Source organism: Anneissia japonica, unplaced genomic scaffold (assembly GCF_011630105.1).
Source record: "Anneissia japonica isolate Jap-2015-1 unplaced genomic scaffold, ASM1163010v1 scaffold287864_len1152817_cov193, whole genome shotgun sequence".
Lineage (NCBI taxonomy): Eukaryota > Metazoa > Echinodermata > Crinoidea > Comatulida > Comatulidae > Anneissia > Anneissia japonica.
The window spans coordinates 296153-324018 of NW_022710960.1; the positions used below are offsets into that span (position 1 = coordinate 296153).

The 27866-nt window shown below is 32.1% G+C and overlaps 1 protein-coding gene across 2 annotated transcripts; it reads left to right on the top strand.

Moving 5' to 3' along the window:
• Nucleotides 1-300: 300 nt before the first annotated feature.
• LOC117107148 lies at nucleotides 301-27866 on the top strand. 2 transcript variants are annotated; one of them, XM_033248714.1, is made up of 10 exons: nucleotides 301-1054; nucleotides 2667-2747; nucleotides 4617-4694; nucleotides 10487-10633; nucleotides 18722-18964; nucleotides 22086-22400; nucleotides 22860-24055; nucleotides 24684-24764; nucleotides 24976-25150; nucleotides 26278-27866. In XM_033248714.1, exons 1-10 carry the CDS (start codon nucleotides 836-838, stop codon nucleotides 26464-26466), a joined length of 2724 nt encoding a protein of 907 aa, XP_033104605.1. In that variant the 5' UTR covers nucleotides 301-835; the 3' UTR covers nucleotides 26467-27866. The 2 variants fall into 2 exon arrangements, with proteins under 2 accessions (XP_033104605.1, XP_033104606.1); XM_033248715.1 differs by lacking the exons at nucleotides 301-1054; nucleotides 2667-2747; nucleotides 4617-4694 and adding an exon at nucleotides 8020-8322.

Consider the following 27866-nt stretch of genomic DNA (forward strand, 5'->3'; position numbering starts at 1 on the left):
TGAGCACTTAAGAAAATGCCGGGGCACAGCTATGTATGTTGACCCTGTTGACAAGGCCCTAGCTAGCCTCCTAGGCTAATACTTATCCTCTCCAGTGACTATCCCATCAGCCCATCCATCTAACAACGCCCCCGTGACCCGTGTATGGTATGGTGATAGGCCTAGGCTAGTCCTGATGAAGAACAGAACAAACACCCCACCACATGTTGATCCATATAGGCCTAGTTTGACCAGGTCTGACATTATTGCTAACGGAAATAGATTAAATAATCTACTTATGAATTTACCTTTCAAAAAGGAAATTCTTAGGCCTAGGCTAGCAAAACCTCTCTAGGCTAGGCTAGGCCTAGTCCTTCACAGTTCGCCGTCGTCCGTCACTCGTTTGTCGTGACCATGGAGTTGTTTATACCGATGGTGTTCTAGTTATAATGCCCTTCCATAAAATATTGTCCCCATGCGCAGTAAGTTGAATTTGGATATACACTTCATATTCGATTTTAAGTAACTGTAGGCAATAAAGACGATTCTGAATTAACTTTAAATGCATTTGCCATTTAATAAGTAAGTGTTAAATATTGTTTGGTAGGAATTTTAGTCTTTTTCCTTCCCAATTCATTGATTTGGTTGTCAATTTGTGCTGATTACAAACAGACTGCGCACATGAGACATGTTGAACTACACCGGAAGTATCCGATGTCAACAAAGAGCCGCAATAACTTTGAGAAATCTGTCAAGCAGCTCATCAGCTTGAGGAGAGAATGGCGGTGAGGTAAGTAAGGTATAAAAGCAGCTATTACATCTTTAAATTCCACTGATAGCTATCTACATTTTCGTCATGTTTTCAAACAAAGCAAAGAAAAAGGAAAAGCGGAACGTGGAACTTACGTTGTTTCAAGAGAGACGTGAACATTTACAACAAAAACTACCTCAAAGTTTCGGCATGAATGGAGTGCAGCCTGAGCGAAGTCCAGTCGACTTGACTCAATCGAAAACCCAAGGCCAAGCAGGAGGAGGAGAGGTTGTTGATGAAAAGGTTATCAAACGCTTTGCTAAGGTACAGTAAGCCTCTTCATATAATGGATTAATTGTTTTTAAAGCGTTTTGAAAAGTTGGTCAAAAAGGACAGCTTCCAGTAATATAGGTTAATGCTCAATAAGAAAAATCGGACGATTATGGTGACAACAACGATGATGAAAATTGATGATTATTTATGATTGATGATGATGTTGATGAGGATGAGGATGATGTCACTTCAGGATTGTTTTTGATTTATTCTGTGTGAACACCAGCCAAGAGGATTAATTAATAATATAATATGTGGATATGAGATATGAATTTAGATGATGATGATAATTTGTGATTTATTTTATATTTATTTCAATCATCTTTAGATTTGCCGTTTCATCTTTTAATTTGGCCTGGCAGGCAGCAAAAATCCATGGTTATATGCAAATAAGTTAATTGTTAAAATGAAATTTGAAATTTCAGATGTCGCTCATCTTTTCTTGACACCAATTATTCAAATTAACAAACTATTGGCCAATCTTCCGATCCTCGCAAATGCTAATGATGTCAACCTAACCGGATCAGTTTCACTACATAATTGAAGCATCTGTAATTTGAATTTGAAGGTCCACCTTAATAATAACATGCAGCCACGCTCACCTACTGTGTCGTGTACAGTATTTCAAATCACAGCATGGCTAAAGCAACTTATTTGCATATAACCATGGATACCCAACCTTAGACACAACTGCTTCACTGTTGATCATGGAGGCATTTTTTTTTCCAGGTGCATCTGTGACAGTTTTTTTTTTTTTTTTGCGGTGTTTTCACCAGGGCCCTTGTTTCATGACATATTAGTAGTTAAATTTAAGAAAGTAAAAATTGTAAGAGTCAGGCTCCAGAGGAAAAAAAAATTTGGGTATGTTTTAGGACTGATTTTTCTAAGAAAGAAAAAAGTTGTTTGACGAAAAACTGGTAAATGGTGAATGAGATACAGGTTTTTGAATATTAAAAACTGGTGTAACAAGAGGCGTAACCACCCTTTTTTTCAGCTTCCCCCCACCCCCAGTTTTTAATATTCAAAATCTGTAGCCTAATAACCGTTCCTCAATTTTTCGTCAAACAACTTTTTTCTGTCTTAGAAAAATCAGTTCTACAGCATATCAAAAATAGTTTTCCTCCGGAGCCTGACTATAATCTATTTTAAGAAAATGATACGTTTTAGTGAAGATGTAGATTGGTGTTTAAGATGCTTTTAAGCAATAAGCAAGAACATCAAGGAAACTACTGGAAATGAAAGAAATAAAAGAAAAATACAATGAATGAAGGAATGTCGCTAGAAACTATACAAAACATGAAAAGTCTAAGTACAGTAATAATGCTACTGAACCTAAATTATTAACTTTGCTGAAGTTATAAATATTTTCTTTAATAATTAAATAACTTTGATTGATAAGTTGTGGTCATAATTATCACTGATTGGTTAATACTGATCACATGATCAAGGAACATAGGATATCTTAGGCATCCTGTTTTTGTAAAGTTATAACATGACTGCTAGTAAAGTATTCTTTTGACAATACTTTTAATTGCTCATTAATTAACTTTGCTTACTTATCATTTTTAATTTCTTGTTGCTGCTTTTTTTAAAACATATTTAGTATGTGACCAGTTTTCCTGTTATGCATATTTCTGATGAAAACAGAGCAGAATATTTGCAAAAACAGATGAACAATTTCAAGGTAAGTATTAAATTTACAGTATTAATTACTTACTAATTTATACTTGACTTCTATTTACAGTAATTCATGCATTTAATAATTCCTTCATTCATTCATCCATTCATTTTTATATAATTATTGTCTAATGAATTATGATTATTATTTTTATATTGACTTATATTTGTTCATTTTTTATAAAAAGAAACTATTATAAGAATTTATATTGTTTTATACTCATATAATTTTGCATATTTATTGCTTTAAAAATCTATTGATACATTATTTAAGATTGAGATTTTAGTTACTATCAGTGTATGAAACATTCCTTGTAAAAAATGGAGTATAATAGAATGATTCATATATCATACTTCAAATTATTTCAAGACTTAAGTCCAATGACAAGTGACTAAAGTCTAAACCAAATCCCCATTCAACATGGACATTTTTTTATTGTTTTCTAACAAGAAAAAATATTAAATGGATATAAAGTTTCTATCATAAATCATTTGGTTAATAATAAAGTTAGTCATTAAGGATATTGTTGTAAAACAAACCAGTAAAAACTCATTGGTAGATCTGTATTGAAAGTCACTTAGGTGGTCCTATTAAATGAAATTAAGTATTTCATTGTATGATTGATTTTTTTTTTGGCTTTCCCCAATTTTTACATCAACTGTATTATCAGACAAACTAGGCCCTTGTCAATTGACTTCTGTCTAACAATCATCTCAAAATTTTTAATTACTATAATGTGGAAAATAGAATTTAAAATAATAAAGAACGTATTGTGCATAAAGTTAGAAAAACATATCTAGTATACACTTAACTCAAAATTATTTTTTAAAAATTAAGCTTATTCAAAGTTAAAATATTAATGCATATTTGAAAAGATAAATTTGTCCATTTACATGTTGTAACAAAATCTTCAATAATTAAATAATTTAATACAAACACGTTATATTTTCATTGCGGATTTTTTGGGCTCAGTACGGACTCTAAACGTATGCATTTTCTTTTAGTTTTAAGGCGTATGCGGATTTTATAAGTCCGCAATGACGATATAATGTGTTTACTATAGAAAATAAATTAACTATTGAAATATAAGAGAATAAAATTGATATCAATGTTATACAGTAAAATTTGTAAGTAGCAGGCAAGTGGTTAAAACCAAATCCTACTTGAATATGCAAATTTCAAGCTGCAAATAGTATAATACACACTAGTACTTTGAAATGTTAGTGAAGCAATTATCCACAATAATCCACATGTTATAGAATTTTAGCTGTTGAGATTAAACTAATAACAATGACTGTTTAGAATCTGAGTTTTAATGTCGCTGAGTACCAGCGTGGGATACTTAAGGATTGTAACCAGGAAACTAGATTTCAATGATCTAAGAATGTATTATATTTATAGAATGAGACAATCAGTGATTGACACAAACAATACTTAATAACACACTGTGAGTTAATTCTTAAAATATTCTAAAAATTATTTGCCAGGTTCTTATTTTCCTACCCTTTTTAATACATTAGGATTTTATTGATTCTATCATTTTATGGGCTTTTACTGGCAAGTTTTGAATATTAATAAGTGTTTATTGAATTCCCTTTTCTTTCCTAATACAAATATGGAAATATACATACTTTATGTATTGAATATTAAAAATAAAATACAAAATTTAATTATATGGCTGATGAAGTGCCACATGAATTCTTAGTGCTGCTATCGCCTCAAGGCATGCCGTTCCAACTCTGAAAACATGGTACATTTAATATAATTTATATTTCAGACAACAGAATTCCCTTTTGCTGAGCTCTGCTTCAGTGTTTGGTAATAGTATTTACTATTAATAATTTTGCAATCTCTTTTGTGGATTATTTTTAACAGCATAAGAAGAATGCAAAATCGGTGCAACTTGTCATTGCTCTCTCAGGGGTCAAAGTTTGCCAGGTGGCTAATGAAAAGGTACGTTTTCAATTGAATGTGAGTTTATTGGAACACAATTGGATTAAACACTTAAACAGCATTGGAATTAGTCCACATCTTAACAGCAGTACAGTACTACAATATAAAGGTGAAGAGGACTTTTGAATGTCACAAAAATGAATTATAAAGCCTTGTTGGGTTCAAGAAAGTCAAAGTTTCCTTTTTACCTTCAAGGGATGTAATTTGAGAAAGCAAGGTATAATATTCCTGTAAAGTCAAATTACATTACATTCTTACCGCCTCCTTGTAGAACCGATCGTTTCAAATCTTCATTTTTTACATATGCACCTAAGCTTTGCTCATCTCTAAACCTTGATCTGTCTTCTGCCAACAAAGCCTCTATCCGTACTGTTCTCTTGGAACACATTGATCTATTGTTTACTTTTGTATTATGAATTTTCTTTGCCTATTGCAAATGTAATGTTTCTTGTATGGCGGATAATAGCCCATTGATAACTTTGGAGCAAATAAATATTGAATTGAATTTGTATTTTACAGTATTAGGTTGGAAAACAAGATGTCGTTTCATTATTAATTAATTAATCCAGTCATACGTTTGCACATCTTGAAGAACCATGCCCCTTTTTTGAGGAGTCAATATCTAGAAAACTAAAAATCCTGTAACGCTAATTTTTTTTGTGTGTTGGTTTTTCACACAGTGGATAATTCTTATAAAGTTTCATCAAAATCTGAGAGGTCATACAGGAACTTTTTGGAAATCTGTTTGATTTGACACGGAATGACCTAGTAACTTTTCAAACTTGAATATAAATATAAACTTTAGAGACTACAGTAGCACAAATATTTACACAAAGCATTCAATGTACACAGAAAGTGTGCACTGTGTACACAGAAGCTTGTGTTTTGGTAAATATTTAAACTAGTCTTTAAAATGTTACTTTGGTTTTACTTTCTGTAGAATTTGTATCAATTATTGAATAACAAATTAATTGAGAGTTATTGATTGTGTTGTTTGCTGCCCTCTATAATTCTTTACAGTAGATTTGGGACGTGACATGTGTAGTTTATCTTCAAATTGGATACAGTATATTAATTTTATTTATTTGACAATCTTTTGAGAGAGTGGCTTGAACAGCAATGCTGACTTGAAGAGGCCTCCTTTCAAAACAATTCAAATACAGATATAAAAATCCTAACTATAAAATGAAGTAAAATATTCCATAGTTAAAATCATTAAAAATTAAGAATAAAAATTGTAGTGATTTGTATTTTATAATCATCATCATCTTTATGCTACTCATCGTTAATGATAATAATAATAAAATAATAATAATAATAATATTTAATAATAAATTTTATTTTTATTATAGTATATTATTAGGTCTATTTTCAAGGATAATAACTATATTTGTGGATGTATTATTAGCACTCTCCTGATGATTATAATTTTAAACTTTATTGTCCATTATAACTTATATAAAGTGCAGTATGTCTGTTTAAACCAAACATTTTCATGACTGATGAAACAGTTAACACAGGCCCGTAGCCAGAGGGGGGTTGGAGGGGTCAGACGACCCCCCCCCCCCTCGGCTGGGGTCACCCTTTTCCAGGCCAAATATTTTTCTCATACAGCTGCTAGACCTATAGCCTGTGGCCTGTGGATCTATCTCAGGCCAAAATGATCTGAATGATGGCTGAAGCAGGAGAATCCCCAATGTGAGTTGATAGTCATGTACTGCATTTACACACAATGTATCAAGCAGCACATGCCACAGAGCATGTGCCTACGGTACACATTGGGTCGTGGAGGCACCCGTATAAAAAGGTCACCTTTGGCTAAAAAAAAGACCCACCCCCCTTGGAAGTCTGGCTACGGGTCTGTAACACACTGCCATTGTTTTCCTTTATTTTTTTTTTATTATAATTAATAATTTGATGTATGAAAATTAATTATAAAGATTATTTTATTATTTATTAGTAGTAGTAGTACTAAGTAGTATTAGTGTTATCACTATTAAAAAAAAGACCCACCCCCCCCCCCCCCCCCCACGGCTCACCGCTCATCGACGAATGGGGATATGAATGGGTTCAATTTTCGATTATAATTAATAATTTGATGTATGAAAATTAATTATAAAGATTATTTTATTATTTATTATTAGTAGTAGTACTAAGTGGTATTAGTGTAATCACTATTATATATTTTGATATAATTAAAGAGTGTTATTATTTTGTGACCTATTTACTTAAGTATTTTCAAGATGAACACTTAAAGCAATGGTTCAGGATGTGATAGAATAAATGTTGGTTTTAAATCATGTAGCTAGATTCTGTGCGGGTTCAAACTGTAATCCCGAAGGATCTTGAGCTTCCTGATCATGCCCTCAGCTATGATCTCAGATACTGCCCCAAATTCCTTATATGGAATAACTGCAAACAAACTAAGATTCCTGTTTTAATGGTGATGAACATATTGTCCAATGCATATTATATTATTGCTGTTGTTGTTCTGAGTACAGTAGTTGTTATTTATTGTAATTTAAAATTCTTAAAATCTTCCCTTTGCTTAACACCCCATAATTCATTCCTATTTAATTTGTTTTGTTATTTATTTATTTATTTTATTTATTTATTTTTTTTTTTGCTGTAGGTGGTAAAAAGATTTATAGCTACTACTTATTCTTGAGGGTGGATCCAGAATGTTTCGAAGGGGGGGTGCTATTTGTATTCTATTTTTTTCTTATTTCAATACATGGCATTCGTATATTGACAAAATACTGTAAGGTGTCCAGTTGATCCGCCCCTGATACTGAAAATGTTATTGTGTCTATGTCTGCTTTTGCTGTTGTTAGCCATTGCTGCTATTGCTGTTGTTGTTACTGCTATCAGTAGTAAACTGTTATTGTTAATAACGTTAAATAACCTTGTTAATAATACCTTATTTACCTTATTAATAATAATAATTACTATTATATATATATATATAATTATTTATTGTTAATAATTATTAAATTTTGTTTAATACTATTATTCATATTGTTGTTAATATTGTAATTTTTTTAATGTATTATCATTAATGGTTATTTCACTTTAGTATTTTTGTTACTTTATTATTTAGTGTTGTTATTATTACAGTATTTTGATTGTTACTTCCAGTGGATTAGTTGGGATCATGTTAAGATTCATTTTGTAGGCATTTCCATGGTGACATTCTTATTAATTAGTTCGTTGACATCGTGACAGAATTGCAATGTCCTTCAGCTAATGAATATTTCTCAACTTGCAATTAAAAATTCAAGAAACAAAAGAGATGTACACTATCCAAGATATTTAGTGGTTCCTGTGGTATAGGACGTGCTAGTATTCACAATCTGTCGATGAAGTGCTATGAGGCTTCCTGTGGTAGCAACCTAAATGTTAGGCCTATGATCTGCTTGATGAGGTGATGAAGCAGTGTGCCAAGGCCAGTCTTTTGTCAATGACCATAACAAAACCTAGCTTTCTCTCTGTATACCTGCATTTTATTGCGAACTCCCGGATGTGATATAGCTCTTGTTTTTGCCGCCTTGTGTATAATTAAAGTGGATCTATTGTTGCATTAAAGTTCATATATACTGCAGAACGTGATAATAATGGAGAACAGCATGTAAGTTGGTTTGTTATTAAATATTTTTCTATAAAGTTTCTAAATGTGATGATGTGTTCATATGAGTTCTGTATGAGTTGTGCTACTGTATTGCATTAAGATGATCACGTCTTCATCTCTAGCATCTGAAGTATACTGCATAACACCATGATGCAATCCATGGAAAAGCTAAAATTTATAAATATTTAAACATTAACTTTCTTCTCTGAGCAATGACTAATTAGTAATACTAACATTTCCCTGTCAGTCATTGGTAGATGATAATGAACAATAATATATAACTTATAAATTAATTAAATTAGATTACAGATACTGGAGGTTATTGCACCCTGCTGTGGTGAGGCATCCTTTCTTTGTTTATGTGGCAATGCAATAATTAAAAAAAAAAAACATTTTGTTTTTGCATTGGTGTTAAGAAATACTCCATAGAATAATAATAGGTCGATTAAAAAGGCACAAACAAACGGGGTCACTAAGCACCATAAAAAGTAATGTTGACACATTGACTGCCATACATTTTTTTTTAGGGTTCCTCCCATGTGCCAAAACAAGTTTACATGTACAAACATACTTTTTGGAAATTTTATCTATTCATATATCATCAAAATGATGTGTCTAATAAATTGGTGAGGAAATATTAGGGATGAGCATACTCATCGACGGCACTGTGACAGAACTTTTTATTCACTATGCCAAGTGCAATTATCTCGTCGTCTTTTTGCATGGGTTGGTATATGTTCAAGGGACACCCCCACTTGTGCCGCTCGAGTGTACTACCGGCAACATAACACAACAAATAAATATGCATACGTCATTTGCATGTTATCATCTAGGTGTATCTTCCCCGAACTACCAGCTAATGACTCTGTGGTTCTACAGTGTATAACAAAGAAGTAGTAAACGCTAGAATGTTACCCCGATGTTGATGAGTATACTCGTCCCGGGCACCTTCAGCAACACCCTGCACGACGAGTATACTCATCGATGGCAGTCAACATGTTTTATATGGTATTCTAATAAAATCTGTCATTGGTTTTGTCTGAATTGATTATATCCTAATGTAATTAATTCTTTTATAAAATCAGTAATTGACAATTACACGAAAAAAGATACAACTGACAGATCGCCTGGATAATTCATAGAGGTTCTACTGTAACTTAGGTCCTATGAGGTCCAGACTCTCTAGCTATACTTAAAACCACAACCAAATCAAATCCCATTATTTAATATCTCCCTGAAAAATTAATCCAGATCCTAGAGTAGGCCTACATCCTTTTTTGTCGTCATAAAATCTAGGTTAACATGCAACTCCGTCATCATTTCGTGGGACGTATTGTTTGTTTAGTAATATACTTCCTACTGGATTACACCATTTAAGTAACATTTTGTACAGATTTAAATCAGCATTTTTTACAGTACTGTACAATACATCTGGTTACACATTCAGTAAACCATACCAATTGGTTAGTAATTACTGGTAGAATTCATATGTACTGTGTAAGTTGACTAGGTGACTGTATACTAAATGCTTGCAGTACACCACATAGATAGTTATGAAAAGAACTGTTATTTTGTTGAGAATGTCTCTTTTTCATGACTGGTGACTGTAAATACTGTACATACTGTAAGTTTGTGTTTAGTAGGCCTACATTTAAGTGTGTTGTTCCTCTAGTCACTTTTTACTTTGTACTGGAAAGAACACAGATTACTGTGAATTTACCATGCATTGTATGTGTCATTGTATCTATGGATACTTAATACCATTGGTAACTATTTGGTACTGCAAATTACATGTGGGATCACAGTGTACAGTATAACCTACTGTGACATATATTTTTGTACAATTTTTTACAGCATTTGTTTCTTTATGCTACCTTGATCCATTTGATACTATATCGTAATTGTATGACGATTTTCAGTAGTTTCAGTAAAATTATTATTAGCACAAAGACTTATCCTCAACACTGATCTCACCTACATAGTTACCATAGTTACGGTAATGTCTCTTAGGCATTTTTCATCACACGACATTTATGCATGATTTATAAATGGTGTAAATTTGCAATATTCTGTTACATAATGCTTTTTTTATTCATTAAGTTTTTATTATATATGTTGTAAAAAATATTAATGAACAAATGAGCTTTGACATGTTTTGTTGCAGGTTGTTCTTATGGCTCACGCACTAAAGAGAATCTCATATTCAACGTGCGAACCCGATAACCATCAATTTGCGTTTCTTGCACGGAATCCAAAAGGGCCGGTTGGTCTGCAGTACTGTCACGTCTTTTCTACTGAGGAGAGATATCAGGTAAGGTCCGTTATTAAAGATAATGATTTTTATTTGGGAGTTTTATTCTATTTTTCTCCAATGATTCACTGTTCAATTTCTCTACTAATTGTAGAGAATACTATTTATTATGTACTAATATGTTATTATTTATGTTTTATATTTATAATATTTAACCCAGAAAAACATTTCAAGAACTTTTTATCAACTTTTTATTACTAATAATAATGTTTCTCCGTAATGTATAAGAGATATGATGCAGTATATGTTTTATTTTTAATTACGGGGTCTTTTTTCAAAATTTACCAGACAAAACATTACAGAATATATAGTGATTCACAATAAGTTTACTCTTTTGACTGTATTGTTGATACTTTGATATTGGGGGAAACAATACTTTAGTATCAGTCAGTAAAGAATACTATAGTAATGAGAACAGACTTAGGTCTATTGTATAACATGTGGGAAGGACAAAATTGAAAGTACAGAGGATGTGAGAAAAGTTTAGATATAATATTTAAAAAGTACAAAATAATTTAGTATAAAACAAGTATTTGTTCAGAGAAAAATATTACAATACAAAGGATGTCAGAAAAAGAGTAGATTATCAACTGATGAATCAATATAAATCAGGAAGTCATCATTAGTTACCTAAAAACATTAAAACTAATTTATTTATCCTTTGTTGGCTTTTGAGGACAAATCTTGATTATTATAGCTATAGATCTCTAGGATATTACAAGTTAAGATGCCTTGCTTAAATCATACCAAATATGGTCAATCGTAAGTATTAGAAAGTATTTGTAGCATAATCACTTCTAAAAATAACTACAGATTTGTGGTCTATCATTGCTAATTATGATTTTTCAAAATTCTAGATTTTTTAAATAATAATTATAATCATAAAAGATAAATATATCTTTACTATCAGTAAGAGATTTTTCAAAAAGGGGAACACCCCCATTACTTGGGCCATGTTTTTATTATATATCCTCCCAATAGTGGTTCTACTCTATTTCATTAAACAAAACATTAAATAGTAGATAGGCCTAAGTTGTAATTTTAACAGCATTCCTCTCTAAACTGAACTGACTTTCCAGGATGTACAGCGTATAGGATTTGGAAAAGAAAACCACAATATGCAAATGAGGAAAAAATACCACAATAAGAATTTCTACTAATGTGGTATAAATACCATACTACAATGATATACAAAATACCACAATAGAAAAATATTGCTCAAATACCATGATGTGCAAATTAGGTGACGTACGTGTCTAGAGACAGTACCGTAGCCATTTACATATTATATTGCTTCTCGTTTGAATTATTGCATGAGAAGACAACTGTTCACCAAGGGTTTGAGAGTTTTTTTTTTTTGACTTTGCAAATTGCTCTTTGTTCTAGTGATTGATGCCGAGGAAAAAAAAATTGAAAATCTGTTTAAAATATTGTAAGTACTGATGTCAAAGCGCTTTCATATTTTTTTAGGCGCAAGGGCCAAGAATGCCAATAGCAAACTTATCAAACCTAAGTAGAATTCAATCAGTTTCACGAGACGCATTCTCTACACATGATACATAAACAATAACAAAGAGTGGGGTTGTTTTTGGTCATTAGAAAAAAAAATCCTGCCACTTGATAGGAATTGAACCCAGGATCCTGGTATTGAAAGACAGGCAACCACTAGCTATAGCTCTACTCCAAAATATTGCCAAATACATAAATGTAATTGATCATTCAATAATATAAAAATAGGCCTATATGCGAAATTTACTGTATTTTAACATTTTATTTACTGTACATTTAACATTTAAAGGATTTTTGTTTAAAGAAATCTGGAAATCATCAACAATTGTTTTAATGTATGTGTCTCATTAGAACTTTATTTTATTGATTTGTTATACAAAATTTATTGTGTAAAATTTAATTTGTTGAGCTTTCCCAGACTACAGTATGACACTTCAGATAATGCATTTCAATTCCCAATAACGGCAAAATGTCTACATGTTTTAGAAAAAAATGGTATTAATATTGTTTGGTGATAAGTGTAGAGCAAGCTAGTTGGAGCCATTAGTTATTATGATGTCTTTTGTGTTAGCGATGCACCACTTTCAAACTACAACCATGTGTTGAGGCCATCAAATGCTATAAATATTACTTGCTAGGTCAAGTCTTCCGCTCAGCCTAGTAACAGCACATGTTAGGTGCTATTAACTCGAGACTCAGCTGCCTCGCGCAGACAAAACTCTTGTGAAATTATTCTCTACATTATCGATAAAAATATCTTTCCGCATCGTTGAATGTACACAAAAGGATGAGATTTACAACAATTCGCAGGGGCCTCTCCATCTAGCATTGTAAGTAATAAATCGTGATGTATTTAGATGTTATAAGTTAAATAATAGTTGTTTGGATGTAATTATTTTTAATTTGCTTTTTAAATTAATAAACACAATTGTGCTGATCTATATAATGTTGATTACAATGATTTAATAACAATTTTTAATTGATAATTTAGTTAGATTGTATTGCGAAATACAGTAGATGGTTTAAGTACCTCAGGGCTGATAATAGGTACAGTACTGTTGATTATTATTAATATTTTATAAAAGTGTCATGAAAATATTTTGTGATTAGTTCATGAATAAATAGTTTATTGTAACTTGTAATGTAAAATCTGTTTCCAGGTTATCTGCTGGTTTCTTTTATTGAAATCAGGAGATAAATACATATTGTTAAATCGATATTAATACTGAATTGTAGTTAGTAATAATGAAATAGTAATAGTAGTATTATAGTAATGGTATAGTAAAATATTGTTATTAATAATAATAATTGGTATGGGAATAAGCATGTCAATATTGAAGGCACTTTTATATTACATCCATAAGCCTTTAGCCTATATTGATATTAATGTCAAGGACAAAGCTTATAAAGATAAAACAAATATGCAAATAAGTCAGAATAAATATAAATGTATACTTGATCGACCTTAAACAAGATAGATTCCTCATACATGACTGTTGGCTCCTTTAATAAAAAAAACTGTAAAAGTTGCATTTATTTATCAAAAATAAATTGAATTAAAAGAAAATTATAAATCAGTTGCAACCAAACTTTGATGTTTTCAGTATGCTTCCAAAAACCTTGCACTGCTTTTATACCACTTTATTCTCAGTATTAATATTACTTTTTACAGATGATTCTTGTTAGCCATAAAAAAACCAAGTGTTTTCTGTCCAAAGATGTTCGGCAGGCCGAACACATAGGCTTTTTTATTCATTTTTGTGAGCAGCAGAAAAATTACTGTCGTAATGCATGTGGCCTGCGGGCCACACTTCGCCCACCTGTGTTTTACAGAATAATCTAACTGAAATATCATACAAGGAAAAAAATACAAGGAAAAATTGTCCTCAGCAATTAACGTGCAATTAAATACAAATCCTACTGGTAAACGTATGTATATCGTGGTGTAAATTTTAAGGATTTCTGTAGTAAAATGTAATTTGAAAACTTGTTTTTATTTTTTTCATTCTGTATTACAGTTTTTGAATTTGATAATCTTTAAATAATAAGTTGGATAATTCGCAAAGGTTTATTGTGGCAGTCTTTACATGTAATACATTCATATCATTATATACAAAGCTACACCAGATACTAACGTTTAAAAAAATTAACAACAAAGCGGGCTAATCTTCTAGAAAATCACTCATATGAGAACATGCCAGGTTTTTTTTTATATATATATTTGGCCATATAATTGATTAATTTTCTATGTTAATATATTTTGGCTTGCTTTAAATATGGTCTTAATTTGAAGTGGAAAGTACCTGGAAAAAAGCAAGCATGATAAGCTTGTCTATTGATCGCTTTAATCCTCAAGTCAGGTGACCGTCATTCTGTCTCGTCATCAGTGAACCTGTGATTTCCAAATTAGATATTTTTAATGGAAAATGGTAATAATAATCATCCCATATCCATTGTACTGTAGAGACAAACATAGGTAACTTGGACAGAAATGAAACATACAACGAGAGGTTCAAGCACACAACCTCTAGATAGAAAGCCTGGATGCAAATGCTGTATCAACCATTCCAACCCTTAAACATATGGTCATATTGATTTACCATATATCTTATTTGGAAAAATCATTGTTAAAATTTGTTTTGTTTTTTGCTAAACCAACTATGGTAAAAATCACCACTTAATACAGACTGGGAAAATGTTATAAAATCTACTTGGGATGTATACAAAATTCAAGATAGAAATGAAATAAACTAACAATAATGCCAAGTGCAACGTTGGGGTTTAATTATGCATACTCAGACAGAACAGCTGTGCAAATCATCGTCAACAAGAATTAGATGGCTCCATATTATAACCTCATAATAGCACTGTGTAGCTACAGTATTGTGCACTCCATGCAGGACTTTAAACACACAATAAACAAAAACGATATTCAATCCATACAGTAAAAAGTTTACTTTCGAAATTGATTCTCCAGATTAAATAAACAATGCAAAACAATTCTTCGTTTAGAGTAAACTGTGCTTAAACCATCAATACAGCACCAGTGTGGTAAATATTTTGTGAATGTGCTATGCACTGAATATAAATTTATTTCTACACAAAATAAACAAAACTATTTTAAATTTATACAATAGAAAAGTTTGCTTTTGAACTTGATTTACAAGACTAAATAAACCTCTGCAAAGAAAAATATGTTCTTCATTGAAACTTCAACCACCAATACAATGCTGGTATGGTATGGTAAACTTTAGTGACTAATAAAGAAACTTCTTCTTTCATAAGATGGTACTTTAATAATGTCTATGTGTGCTTTGTTAGTCATAGCATTATCAAAGTATTCAATATTAATGTATAATCAAAAAACAGAGATAAATAAAGATGTATTGTCCCTTGCTAAATACCAAAAAAATCATAAAAATATTTTTTGAAATTAACTTTCCCATTTTGAAGTAGCATAAATGTTATCAACTTGAACGTAGAAATTAGTATATTTTAAAAATGTCTACCCATCAGTTTACAGCGAAAAATGATAGAAACACTTCCAGTCACTGGAAGTGTTTTATTATTTTTATTATAAATTTATTGTTTAAAAATCAGGGAACACATTTTTTAAATTCAATAATTTGTATGCACAAATTAATAATTTGTATGCTATTGCAATATGAGCAAGTTTATTTCAAAATTATTTTTTATGATTTTTTGACATTAGCAAGGGACAATACATCTTTAAGTGGTTAATAGGCAATCTCATTAAATTTTATTGGCCAATTAGCCCAGAATTTTTAAATATTTACCACTTTGCCCTATCAGGAGTGTGAAGAATGTCCAGAGTTAAAATCAGCCATATAAAAAAAATTATTGAACAACTATTTCAAGACTACATTATCCATCACTTTGTAGTAAGTTTATTTAATCTGGTGAATCACCTCCTACAGTATAACAGACTTGTAAAATTTGATGAATTCAATATTTTTTGTTATCAGTATGATAAGTTATTGTATTAAGTACACACCAATAATGATATGATATGTATCAGTGTGGAGCCATTACATCTTGTTGACGTTGTGAAGCACAGCTGTTCTGTCTGAGTTTTTCCATATTTCAACTTGAATTGTAGCACTCGGCATAACAATGATTTTGTTAAGTATGACGCCTCTTTAATCAAACCTTCGCCTTTAAAGATTTTGAAATGAGTTACTATTGAGTCTGCATCCAGTCACAAGATTAGTATCATTCATTGTTATGTTTATATAATATTTACTTTAGAATAACTGACACTTTTATGATATAAACACAGCTGTTATATCTGAGTATTTGTATTTAAACTTGCATTGTTTCACTCTGGATAACAATGATTTTGCTATTATAATGTAGACAGTAGTAATAATTGAATTTGAGCTTCTTATGAGATCTTTGACACCAAGATTCAGAAATGAGTCACAATTGTCTCCTTTTAGACAGGTGATAACTAATTACAACTTCATTTTAATGTTGTCTTTGAGCTTGGTTTCCTTAAAATCGCTACACTGTCGCTACCGTGTTTTCAGTTGCATTCGGGAAGGCTCCCCGATTCGACCAACCAATTATCACCAAAAGCTGTCGGCAATATCTGTCAGTATGAAGTATTCTTACTTAAAATGTAAAATGTATCACCCATAACTTGCAGATCCATTGTGCTAATTGTGTATCTGTGTGGTCAAGAATGTGTAGAGAGGGCCAAGGCCCCAGCTTAATGTTCACATTATTCTACGACAGTATGAATCGGAGCATCATGGTAAAGCCCTCCTCATCTGAAAGGTACAATGGATTTTTAGTGTAGACAAGCCAGACGTGTCTTCTGGACCTCCGGTCATTTTCCGAGAAGACTTTAGACTACCAGTTAAACTAACTTTGATAAATAGGTTCTCGACTAGAAATAGTGCCAGTGTTAAAGCTGTACAGCAGCGACCTTGCCTTACCACTTGGTCACTCAAATAGCCATCTTAAGATTCAGAAATGCATCATACCATGTTGACTATAGCTGAAACCTCTGTTACTTTTAGCAAACATGACTTTTTAGTTGTGACTCAACTCCTTACATGTTAGTCATTACCGATGAGCCTTAAGTAGGGACTGTTTGCTATTTAATAGGATCACTGTTGATTATTGATTTGTAATTTTCCTGGATATGAAAAAAGTGGGTTAAACAAATGGTTGGATAACCTGGCAAACATCTTAGAGTGGTATAGTACAGTAAAGGCTCTTCCTATTTCCTTCCTGGCTCATACTTAAACTTCTTGTGCCAGGGACAATACTGTTTTTGTGACCTAGAACACTGTACTGTATTATATATTTCATGGATGATATGGCCTAAGTGATAGTCTGCTCTGAAATCAATTTCATAATGGTGTAGTGGATGTGTCAGTGATACCCTGATGATACATTTGATTCAAAAAATAGGAAGAAAAAGTTCTACAAAAGGAAAATTAAAAGCTATTACCAAATCAACGAACGTGTTCTGTGAGTTACAAAAAAAATAAATTCATGAGGACTTTATTACAATATTGTATGTTTTTTTGTTGAAACAAATGTAATATTTTTTATCACCTTTTCTGTGTACAATTCTGAAATTGTTTACAGTTACTATGGTTACAAAACTATTGTTTATTTGTTTAGAACTGCCATATTTGTAAGTTGTTTAAATGTATATTAGTGCAGACATAGAAACATTTTTATGCTGTGTATGAAATTTATTCCGTACATATATTAATCTTTATGTAACTTATAAACAAATCACAAATTTGGACTAATGTTACATGTTTTTTGAAGTGTTATTAAGAATTTAAGAAGTTGTTTTATGCTAATATTTTATAATTACAGTATTAATTTTGTAATTATAATTTATTTCCTTATTTCTATATTTCGTCCTTTCCATAAATAAGAAATCTAAAGACAACAATACGGATATACTGTAGTGTATTTTACAGTATCTTACACTTTCAGGTGTTGCTTTCTATATCACCAGACTGTAGCAATGTCAAATATCAAGATATCAATAACCACCTCAAACATGTTGTATTGATTAAAGCCTAATTGAAGAAAGCCATCTTAGTGACAGACAAGTTCCTAATCTAATCTATTTATGTGAAGATATTCTCCAACGTACAATATTACCAAATAAAGTCCTGAATAACTTTACTAATATTCAATACAATTTCATAAATTACTAGACTAAAATGTTATAGCAGGTCTACCAAGTTTCTGGTATATAAAATAATATTTCACTACAGTTAAAAATATGTAATATGCTTTCTTCTGTAATATACAGTAGTGTGTAGTAATGTTAATAGGTCATCAATAGAACGTTTGCTAGTGCAGTTTTATTTTTCTATATTTTGTGATGGTTGATATAACATGCTCCATTCTGTAATCCAATAAAATTATATTGACATTTGATTTATATTTCTTTTGTGGTAGTGATTAAGCCATAATGAATATGCAGTAGTTTCAGAAATGATTAATAAATTTAGTTTTGATTTGAAAGCCTCTTGCTGCAATTAGTGTAAAAATAAATTTGCTTTAATTTCTTCTCTCCAGGCAGAAGAGTTAAACGCAGTGCTGGGAAAAGCGTTCAAAGTTGCATATGCTACATTATCAACCAAGAAGGAGTTTTTTGAATTGGTCGATGGATTAAACAAAGAAGAACAAGCTTTTTATGAGAAGGTCAAAGAACGTATGAGGATAAATACTACAACAAAACCTGAAGATTTTTTGAAGAAGCAACCATTGCTGGCTCCAGATGCAGTAAGGGGATTTGGTAAAGAACCGGAAATTCAAATTGTGAGTTAAGGAAGTTATAAATTGTAAATTCAAATGTGTATTTATACAAAAACTGTCTTTCTATTTGTCTGTGATTATATACAATAATCAAACAATATGAAAGACTGTATTTTCTGTTAAAGTACAATTACAGTAAAATAATGGCTTTACAGGTGTATGAAAAGAATAAAATAATATAAACTTTTAAATAAAACACAGATTGAAAAGTTGATTTGCAGACTTTAAACAATACAATATAAAATGCAATACAATACAATACAATACAATATATAGTAAAAGCTATGGTGGAATACTATCCCCAGCTGGACACCAACCTAGTATTTCTGAGTCTAGGTTTCGGGGCCATGAATTAATTACTTACTTAAATGTAGAAAGTAAGGAAGGTATATGTGGCAAAGACAAGCCAAACCAGTCACTCGTAGTAAAAATCGATTTTGAGTTATTAATACAGGGTTAAAGAGTAAAATAATATCTATAAAATGGTGAAAGAATCATTTATATCAGATATTTCATTATGTACAGTAGTTACAGGAGTTTAAACATACAGTTGTTTAATGAACAATATATGAGAAATCAGCCTTCAAAGTTTATGATTTCGGGCATTACTCATGCAGAAACTATCATCAAATCCTTAAAAAGTGTTGTTTTAGCATTGAAAATGGGGAAAATAACAGCATAGCATGATGTATAGATATATAAAGGTTAGCTTAGTGCAATAAAATAGAATTTAAAAAATTTTATATTTCAGCATGTTTTGACCATTTTCTCTGAAACACGATTTGCGACGAGTGACTGGTTTGGCTTGTCTTTGCCACATACAGTAGAAACTCGTTTTTACGTACCCCAGTTATACGAACCCTCGGTTTTACGTACGCCTCGTATCGACGATGACGTCATCAAAAACCCCGAAAATATTCAAAACAAACGGCCCTTTTCAGAGCAACCATAAGTAAAAAGACTATAACAATATTACTATAACAATAAACAAACCATAATGCAACATATTTTCATTAAACAGTAACGTTGATTGAGTTTAATACCGGGTTGTTATAATCTAAAACCAAGTGAACTGAGTGAGATGAACAACTACCGATGGTGCTCAAAATAATTGCTTTCCTCCTTAGCTTTGTGTGGCAAACCATGGAAAACTTGTCTGGTCTATAATTTTCTACACGAAGCTGGGTGGGCATATTTTCGTACACGAACGCTAATTGGTTGGCTCGCCCAGTGCAGTGCACATGGTTTTGCTGTTTCATGTACACGAACGTTAATTGGTTGGCTCGCCCAGTGCACATGGGTTTAGTTTGTCTCAACAGGCCCAGACAACACCACAGCTCTATTGTTTAGAATAGGTATGAAGGGGAATTCCCAAGTTATACCTTTGTCTTATAGGTAATCTTACAATATTTTCATTTTCTTTTGTTAAATAAAAGAAAGTGATGAATTAATACACTAGACACATGGTTTTATTTCAACACTTAATTATGACATCGTAAAGTGATGAATAAAAACACTAAACACATGGTTTTATTCGTAGGCCTTCGGAGGCTGCTAGGTAACATCGTTCGTTCATACATGCGTTGTAGAACCACATGTATTTAAATTATTACTATCCAGGCTATTTGTAATTAAACTGTTTATAATTTATAAAAGTATATAAATTGGGTTATATTTATATCCTTGAAGGCAGATGGCTGAGGTAATGACCAAGTTTTAAACATCTGTAGGTTCTGAATAGAAGCCCTGTTGATACTGATATGAAAGAAATCATTCAAACCATATTCATGTCTATCCATAATAGATTATTTTTCTTTTGTCTTTTGAGTTTTTTTCATTCAAAAAAGAAATAAACACCTATCAATCAGTCAATCCCTCAGCATCCATTGTACAGATACACAAACCTCAATAAATTCTCATCGACTTTTTCTGATTTTTTTTTTTCTCTTTTGTGGGGTAACCACCACCACCTTTATTCATTTTCATACAATCAAGACCATTTTTCTGGATTTTCATTTTTATGTACTTACACATTTTTTTTAAAGCTTACATTCTTTTTGTTAAAGCGTATCTTTGGATAATAACATACTCATTTCTATAAAATAGTTGAATATAATAAAAGCATGAAATAAAATTTTATATAAAAATCATAAAAATTATATAAATAAATGCTTTTTACATATCACTCATTGACTATCACTGCGTTATATCTGAACAAGATATAATAATGTTTGTACCCTTTTTTTTGTTTTCTTTCTTTTTTTGTTTTACAATAAAATTATTCTAAGACTTTTTCTGATTTTGTGACACTAGTTTTGGCCACTTTCGGCCTTCCACAACCTCTTCCCTGTGATTTCAAAGTAGGCACACCCTTCATCAAACTATCCCCTCTTCAAATATGTCCTGCCCATTTTTATCTTGATAGCAGCAGAAAGTCGGTCGCTTTTACAAACTTTTCACCTCCTATATATTGTATCATTAATACCCAAGATGTTTTTACGATGTTTTTTCGAAGTCAAACCTATTATGTCTGAAAATACTGCAAGCGATATTTATAATATCTGGTTCATTATAAAACTCTATAATGTCCTTGGTTACTGTAAATTGTTCACTTACTAGACTAGGAAAATGGACTTGACATTTATTACTGAAAGCACTTTACACTTCATAACATATTATCGCAGGTGTACAAATGGACAATGATAGCCAGTTATTGATGGTTATATTCAAATCTCAGCAGCTGATCAATACATCACCTAACAACTATGATGTGATTATGAGTTATGACAATTTTACGAACATAAGTTGAGTGGTTATAATTTAAGGTCATAGTTCAATTTCATAGGTTCAATCCTATTTTGTTACTTAAAACAACTCCATTTCCCTAATCCTCAAAATAGATTTGGTCATGATCAGCCCTACACTTGCCAAGACCAGCATAGATTCGTTTATAAAGCTTCCAGTGTTTAACATGATCAGCTTTACTATGGTGCCAAAAAATAAGTGTTACATCCTCATTCTCTTATCACTGTTATGACAGTTATATACCTTCAAAGATAGCTAGAAGAATTTAAGCAAGAAAACATAAAATACCTAAGTGGAATTTTGAATCTTTTTATTTCAGAAAAAGCCAAAGAAAGCTGAGACTTCAAAAGTACCAGACAATTCATCAGTATTTATCAATTTACCTGACAACGTACAGCTTCTCAGCTGGGGAAATGATTCAGAAGTTTCACTCTTTCCTCACCTAGATTCTACCACTCCTGACACCTTTACAGAATCCCAATTTACCCAGTCACTTCCAACCAATCAGGAGAGAGCTATATCATTATCAACCAATCAGCAGTCAAGTTCTCTGCCAACTTGTTTAGAGCCTGATAGTAAAGACGTGGCTCCTACTGCTCCTCCTGTTGAACCTTGTGATCTTCAACAAGAAATGGTATGACCATATTTTAGAATTTATGATACATTATCCCCAAAACAACCCAAAATATTAGCTAAATATTAGCTAAAAGCAGCTTATAGGTTTAATGGTTTTCTTTACTTTTTGTACTACATTCCGTAGTCTCCAATTATCAGAAGGATTCTCATTGGTTATTGCAACATCATAAAAAATATCCAATCAACTTACTGTACAAAGTTTTTCCCATATAAGGAAATCCTTGTTTTAACATTGCATTTGGAAATTATTATTTACTAGCTTGCATCAGGTACCCGCTGAAATTTAGTGAAAATATATTGTTACAATTTTCTTGATGATATATTACCAAAGCGTCAATAAAATTTTATTGGTAAAGCCAAGAAAAAAGTGAAAATATTGCCCTTGATGTTATAATGTTGCATTTTTTTTATATATAGATGTTACATAAATTATTATTGGATTGTCATTTCCACTCAGGTTTCTCGACAAACAAATCGTGTGCGGCCACTACCTCCAGCACCATACTACGAGGTGGATGTAAAGAATGAGTGGAGTTTGTATGGCTCAGTAGCTTCTAATAATCCACTGACTGTTGCTCCAGAAGCCATGAATTCCGGCTGTCAGATTTTGCTGCAGGATGAACAATCCCCAAGAAATCTTGGGGAGACTGATCTGCAAGATGAAAGGCTACAGAAAAAATCTGGGAAGATCCTTTTACAGGATGCTTCCGCTCCTCCAATGTTTGCATATGGAGAAAGTTCTGATGAAATGGAGGATCAGTGTGGTGAACAAAATGATGCATTTACACTCGATGAGGAAGATGTTGATCGCGATGAGGACTATGAGGAATTAATGCGTGTTGCACGTGCATTTCTGCACGGCTCCCCGGGCAGGTTTAATAGACTGTCACGCGATGTATATCGCGATATGTTAGAGCGCGAATGCTCATTGGACGATACATTACGATACAATAGATCTGAATCGCCAGAATTTGAAAATGAACAAGGATCTTATGGATCGGAAACAAAATGTCAAAGGGCATCAAAGGAACAAACTTCACCAAAGAGAGAGCATGACCCTAGAGTTAGAGGTCAGATAGACTTTTTGTCAAGATCTTCAGATGAAAGTGAAGATGGTGAAAATAAAACATGTTCTGTAGGAAATCTGATTGGTCAGTTCCAACATAATTCAGACCAAAATGGAAACTTTAAACCTGCTTTCAAAACAGGAGAGTCAGATAAACCAAGCACAACAGTTAAGGCATTTAAAAACCCTAAGCCAGCACCCAGGCGGAAAGCGCCAGCTCCACCTCCCCCGAGGCCGCCAAAGAACACATCCTCAACTGAGACTTCATCATGCCGTCCAAAAGCTGAGAATGTTAATGGACAAATGACAAACCGAAGGAATGCACACCGGATAAAACCAATTCCTGCACCTAGAACTAAATTTATCAAATCGGACTCTATGTCAAGTAGTACTAGTACGACCTCAAGTACAACCTCAAGTACGACCTCAGGTCAAGGAGTTAGTGAAAACCAAAGAGTTCGGCCTTCAACTTTAACAAACAAGAAGCCAGTCAGAGCACCAGGTCACATAGGTCACAAAGTGGAGGTTGAAGTGGGAAAATATAAAGAAGAGCAAAAAACAGCTGTTATACCACCTAGGCCTCCAAGGTAACACTTTGATTCAAATAATGTTGACAATTTTTTTTTTTTATTATAATAATTCTATGAAATTTATCAATAAATTTGTAAAGAAATTATTTTTATCTCACAATAAAGCAGTTTAAAATTTTCTATTTCTCATATTAAAATGCCTGGTAGAAAATAAATAAGTACTGTATGGTGGTTGAAACCTTTAACATAGTTCCTCCAAGCAGTACGAAATTGACTAAAGTCATCCAGCTGCTGTTACTAGGGGTGGTGGAACCAGTAAGGCAGATACGATGGCCACCCTTCCAGTATTTTGACATGATTGTTTTAAAATATAGGCCTGTTTGTTTATGTAATCCTAGATTTAATTGTATTTTACCTTATTCCTACTACTACTAAAAGAAATTAAGAACTTGAGTGCTATTTCCAAGCATCTAGATGTGTAAATTTTACCAAATTTTCTTACCTCACCCCCAACCACGGTGCGGCTGAGGTTATTGAAGAATCTCACGCTGTACCAATCAATAAAAACTTCCACTGCTTCTGGTTACAGGTCCGTCCCTGATCTTAGTGAAGATCCAGAACCCTAAACCTCATATCTCTGAAAATGAAAATTGGTTTAACTGTCCATTGTGATTTTGAATTACAGAACACATCCACCTTCAAATATTAAAAGCAAATTTGCTGTAGACTTGAGGAAAGCTCCTTGGTTTAGGACTGGAATTCCAAAGTAAGTGATGCATTAAATATTATTTATCAATATCACCATCATCATTACAATCATCATAATCATCAACATCATTATCATCATCATCATCATCTTGATCTTGGTAACTTGTTCTGGAATTGTGTGTAAGTTTTATTTTTTTATTTTTTTTTTTATTAAATACATATTTGTTAGTGTTACCTAACTACACTGTATACCTATTTACCTCCAACAGGGAAATTGCTGTGGAAATATTATCTCAAGAAAGCATTGGTGCATTCATGGTGCGTGAAAGCAAAAGTCACCCAGGCTGCTTTGCTCTGTCAATCAGAGTGCAGACAACATTTAATAAGAGCGGCCTAGCTAACTATTTAATCGTCAAGACAAAGAATGGTGGACACACTATCAAGGTAAAGCCCCAGCTATGTCTCACTATGATTATCACACTATATACAGGTATATAAAATTATATTGGGTCAAGTAATACAAAGTGTTTGGCTAAAGGTCACCACAGGAAAGAGGAAACAGAATCAAAACAACCAGTATAATGCTTTTGTGTAAAATAAGTGTGTTGTGCATAATCTTTTCAAAAATTTTTAAAATAGTACAATACAATTATTATACTTAATCGTATTAACAACTGAAAATTAACAAATTTGTCAAAGATATCTATAAAGTACCTGTTATACATAAACTTATCTTTCACAGTGGCAGATTCAAGGTGGTTGGGGGGGGGGGTGGCCCCGGGTCCCTAAATTTTTCAAAATTATTACAAATATCGAGAAAAAAGGAAAATTATATTCCAAATTAAGTCTGAGAGTGCCATTTCCTGCCATCTAGGGGTGCCTTTATCATAAATTTTCTTGCCTCAGCCCCAACCATGGTGGGTCAGAGGTAGTCTACACCCCCCCCCCCTTCTGGGAAAGTACCTTTCTGGACCCCCCTCTATTTCAAATTTCATATTGCTCAGTATAATTCAAATTATAACAGGTGCTTTACAATTTTGTTTGTTTTTTGTCATCTTTTATGAGGCAAGACTTTTTTATACATTGTTTCTTGAACTTACTTTTGTCAGATTAAGATTGTCAGAGGCAGAAAATTTTAATTTTGTTTTCTTATTTAGCAAATAGTTTTACCAAAAACATCCAGATGGAGGAGAAAATTTAAAAAAAAATTATTGGTGAATGTAAACAGTGTAGTAATGTGATGGTCAAATGCTTTGAATTGATATAATTAGGAAGAAATATATGTATATAATTTTTGGAGATTTCAAGGCAGCGGTAGCATAATAAAATGAAAGAAAAGTTTTTTTTCCTGAAATTTCTATTTTTTGTGGCGGCGAGTGCGCTAATTGGCCATAAATGAAATTTTATTTTTATTCAAAATCATTATTGGCAGGTGGCAGTATACAAGGTATAAAACAAGTCTTGCCTTTACCTGTATTACACAAATTATATGTAATGTATTTCTGATGTGTAATGATTTAAAGTTACTATAAGAACTAATTAATTTATTAGCCCTTCTATGTTTATTTCAGGGATTTGGCAAAGACTTTGAGGATCTTCCTCGTCTCATCCATCACTACTCCATTCATCAGGATCAGTTGCCGTGCCTGTTGGTAAAGGCAAGGAACAATCCAGGATTTGACTCGTCTGATGATGACACAAAATCTGAAGACCCCGAATACATGAGTCTGACGGATTTCAGATCTTTAGCAGAAGAGTAAGAGAAGTTGATCTTATTGAACTTGATTTTGAAAGACCGCTATTTGATTTCATGAGAACTGCAATATCTGTTGACCAGTTATGCAGCACTGTCCACCTAATTCAGACTGTTCATCAGGAGAGTATAAACTACACATTAAGTCCTAGAATCTGGAGAAATCAATGATCACACTAATTCCACACAATTATCAATACTATTCATCTTCAAAACAGATAAATTGGAAATGTTCACCTTTTTGATCAAAAGTTACTCTTGGATCTTTTAACACAGTGGGGATGTAAAAGAAATCATGAAAAAGCAACTTAATATGCAAGACTGTAACTTCTATGTATGTCTGTTCACTCTATGCACTTTTCATAATTTTCTGACAGCATGATGTAGTTGACATTCCAAAACAATATTTTTATGCTGTTGCACAAGAGAGCGAGTCAGTTGATCAGTGCAGAAATTGAGCGGGTCTCAATGTTCCTCCTTGTCTTAATTATTTAAAAACTATTTATTAAAATAAATTTTTACTGCATGTTTTATTAGGTGCTATCAATTGAAGATTGATATCTAATGGGCAGTACAAACTGTGATCTACAACCAAATAAGTTTTTTTTAGTGTACATATCAAGTGTAAAATACAATCAGTAACTCATTCTGCTGTACTAGCAATTTCACCAGAGGATACAGAATTATCACCTCTAGAGGGCAGTAGATGTTTTTTTTCAGATATGAATTTTAAATACAGTATACATAGAAATGTTATATTTTTAGATGCAAATTTTTTTTAATATTCCTCATTAGGAAAAGATGAAGCCAGTTTTCTGGTTGTGTAATCCATGTTACATTCTACCACAAACATTCCAATTGCAACTGCAACATTTACAAAAAAAAAAAATTACAAGCCAAATATTTTTTAATAATTGCTGTAAATCATGTTGCTGTTGGGAAAATGGGAACCTATTGCGGTCCAGTAACATGGTCTCTTGCTAATACCACAAAACAATGGTATTGAGTGTGCTTTAAATCTACTTATTGCTATGACTAATCATTGATATAATTATTGTTATTAGTATTATTATTTTATATTATTATCATTTATATTTCCGAAATTGAAGTGAGAGATAGGTAGTCTTCCATTTATTACATATCAAATCTCAGGCTGATGTTCAGAATTCCTGATGTCATTTTACTGTGCCATCTATGGTTGAAGCATTTTATAACTAAATAATTTACTGTCTGTTCCCTAAGCCCTGTTTGCTATCCCTAAAATCATATAGTTCTTATAAATTGTCCTTTTATGTTTATATTTTAATATCAAGTTTTATGTGATAATTATACCGTAAAACCTTTAATTGAAGCCCACCGGGCTTAATCTCGAGATGAAGCCCATCTCGAATTGAAGCCCCCTCTTTA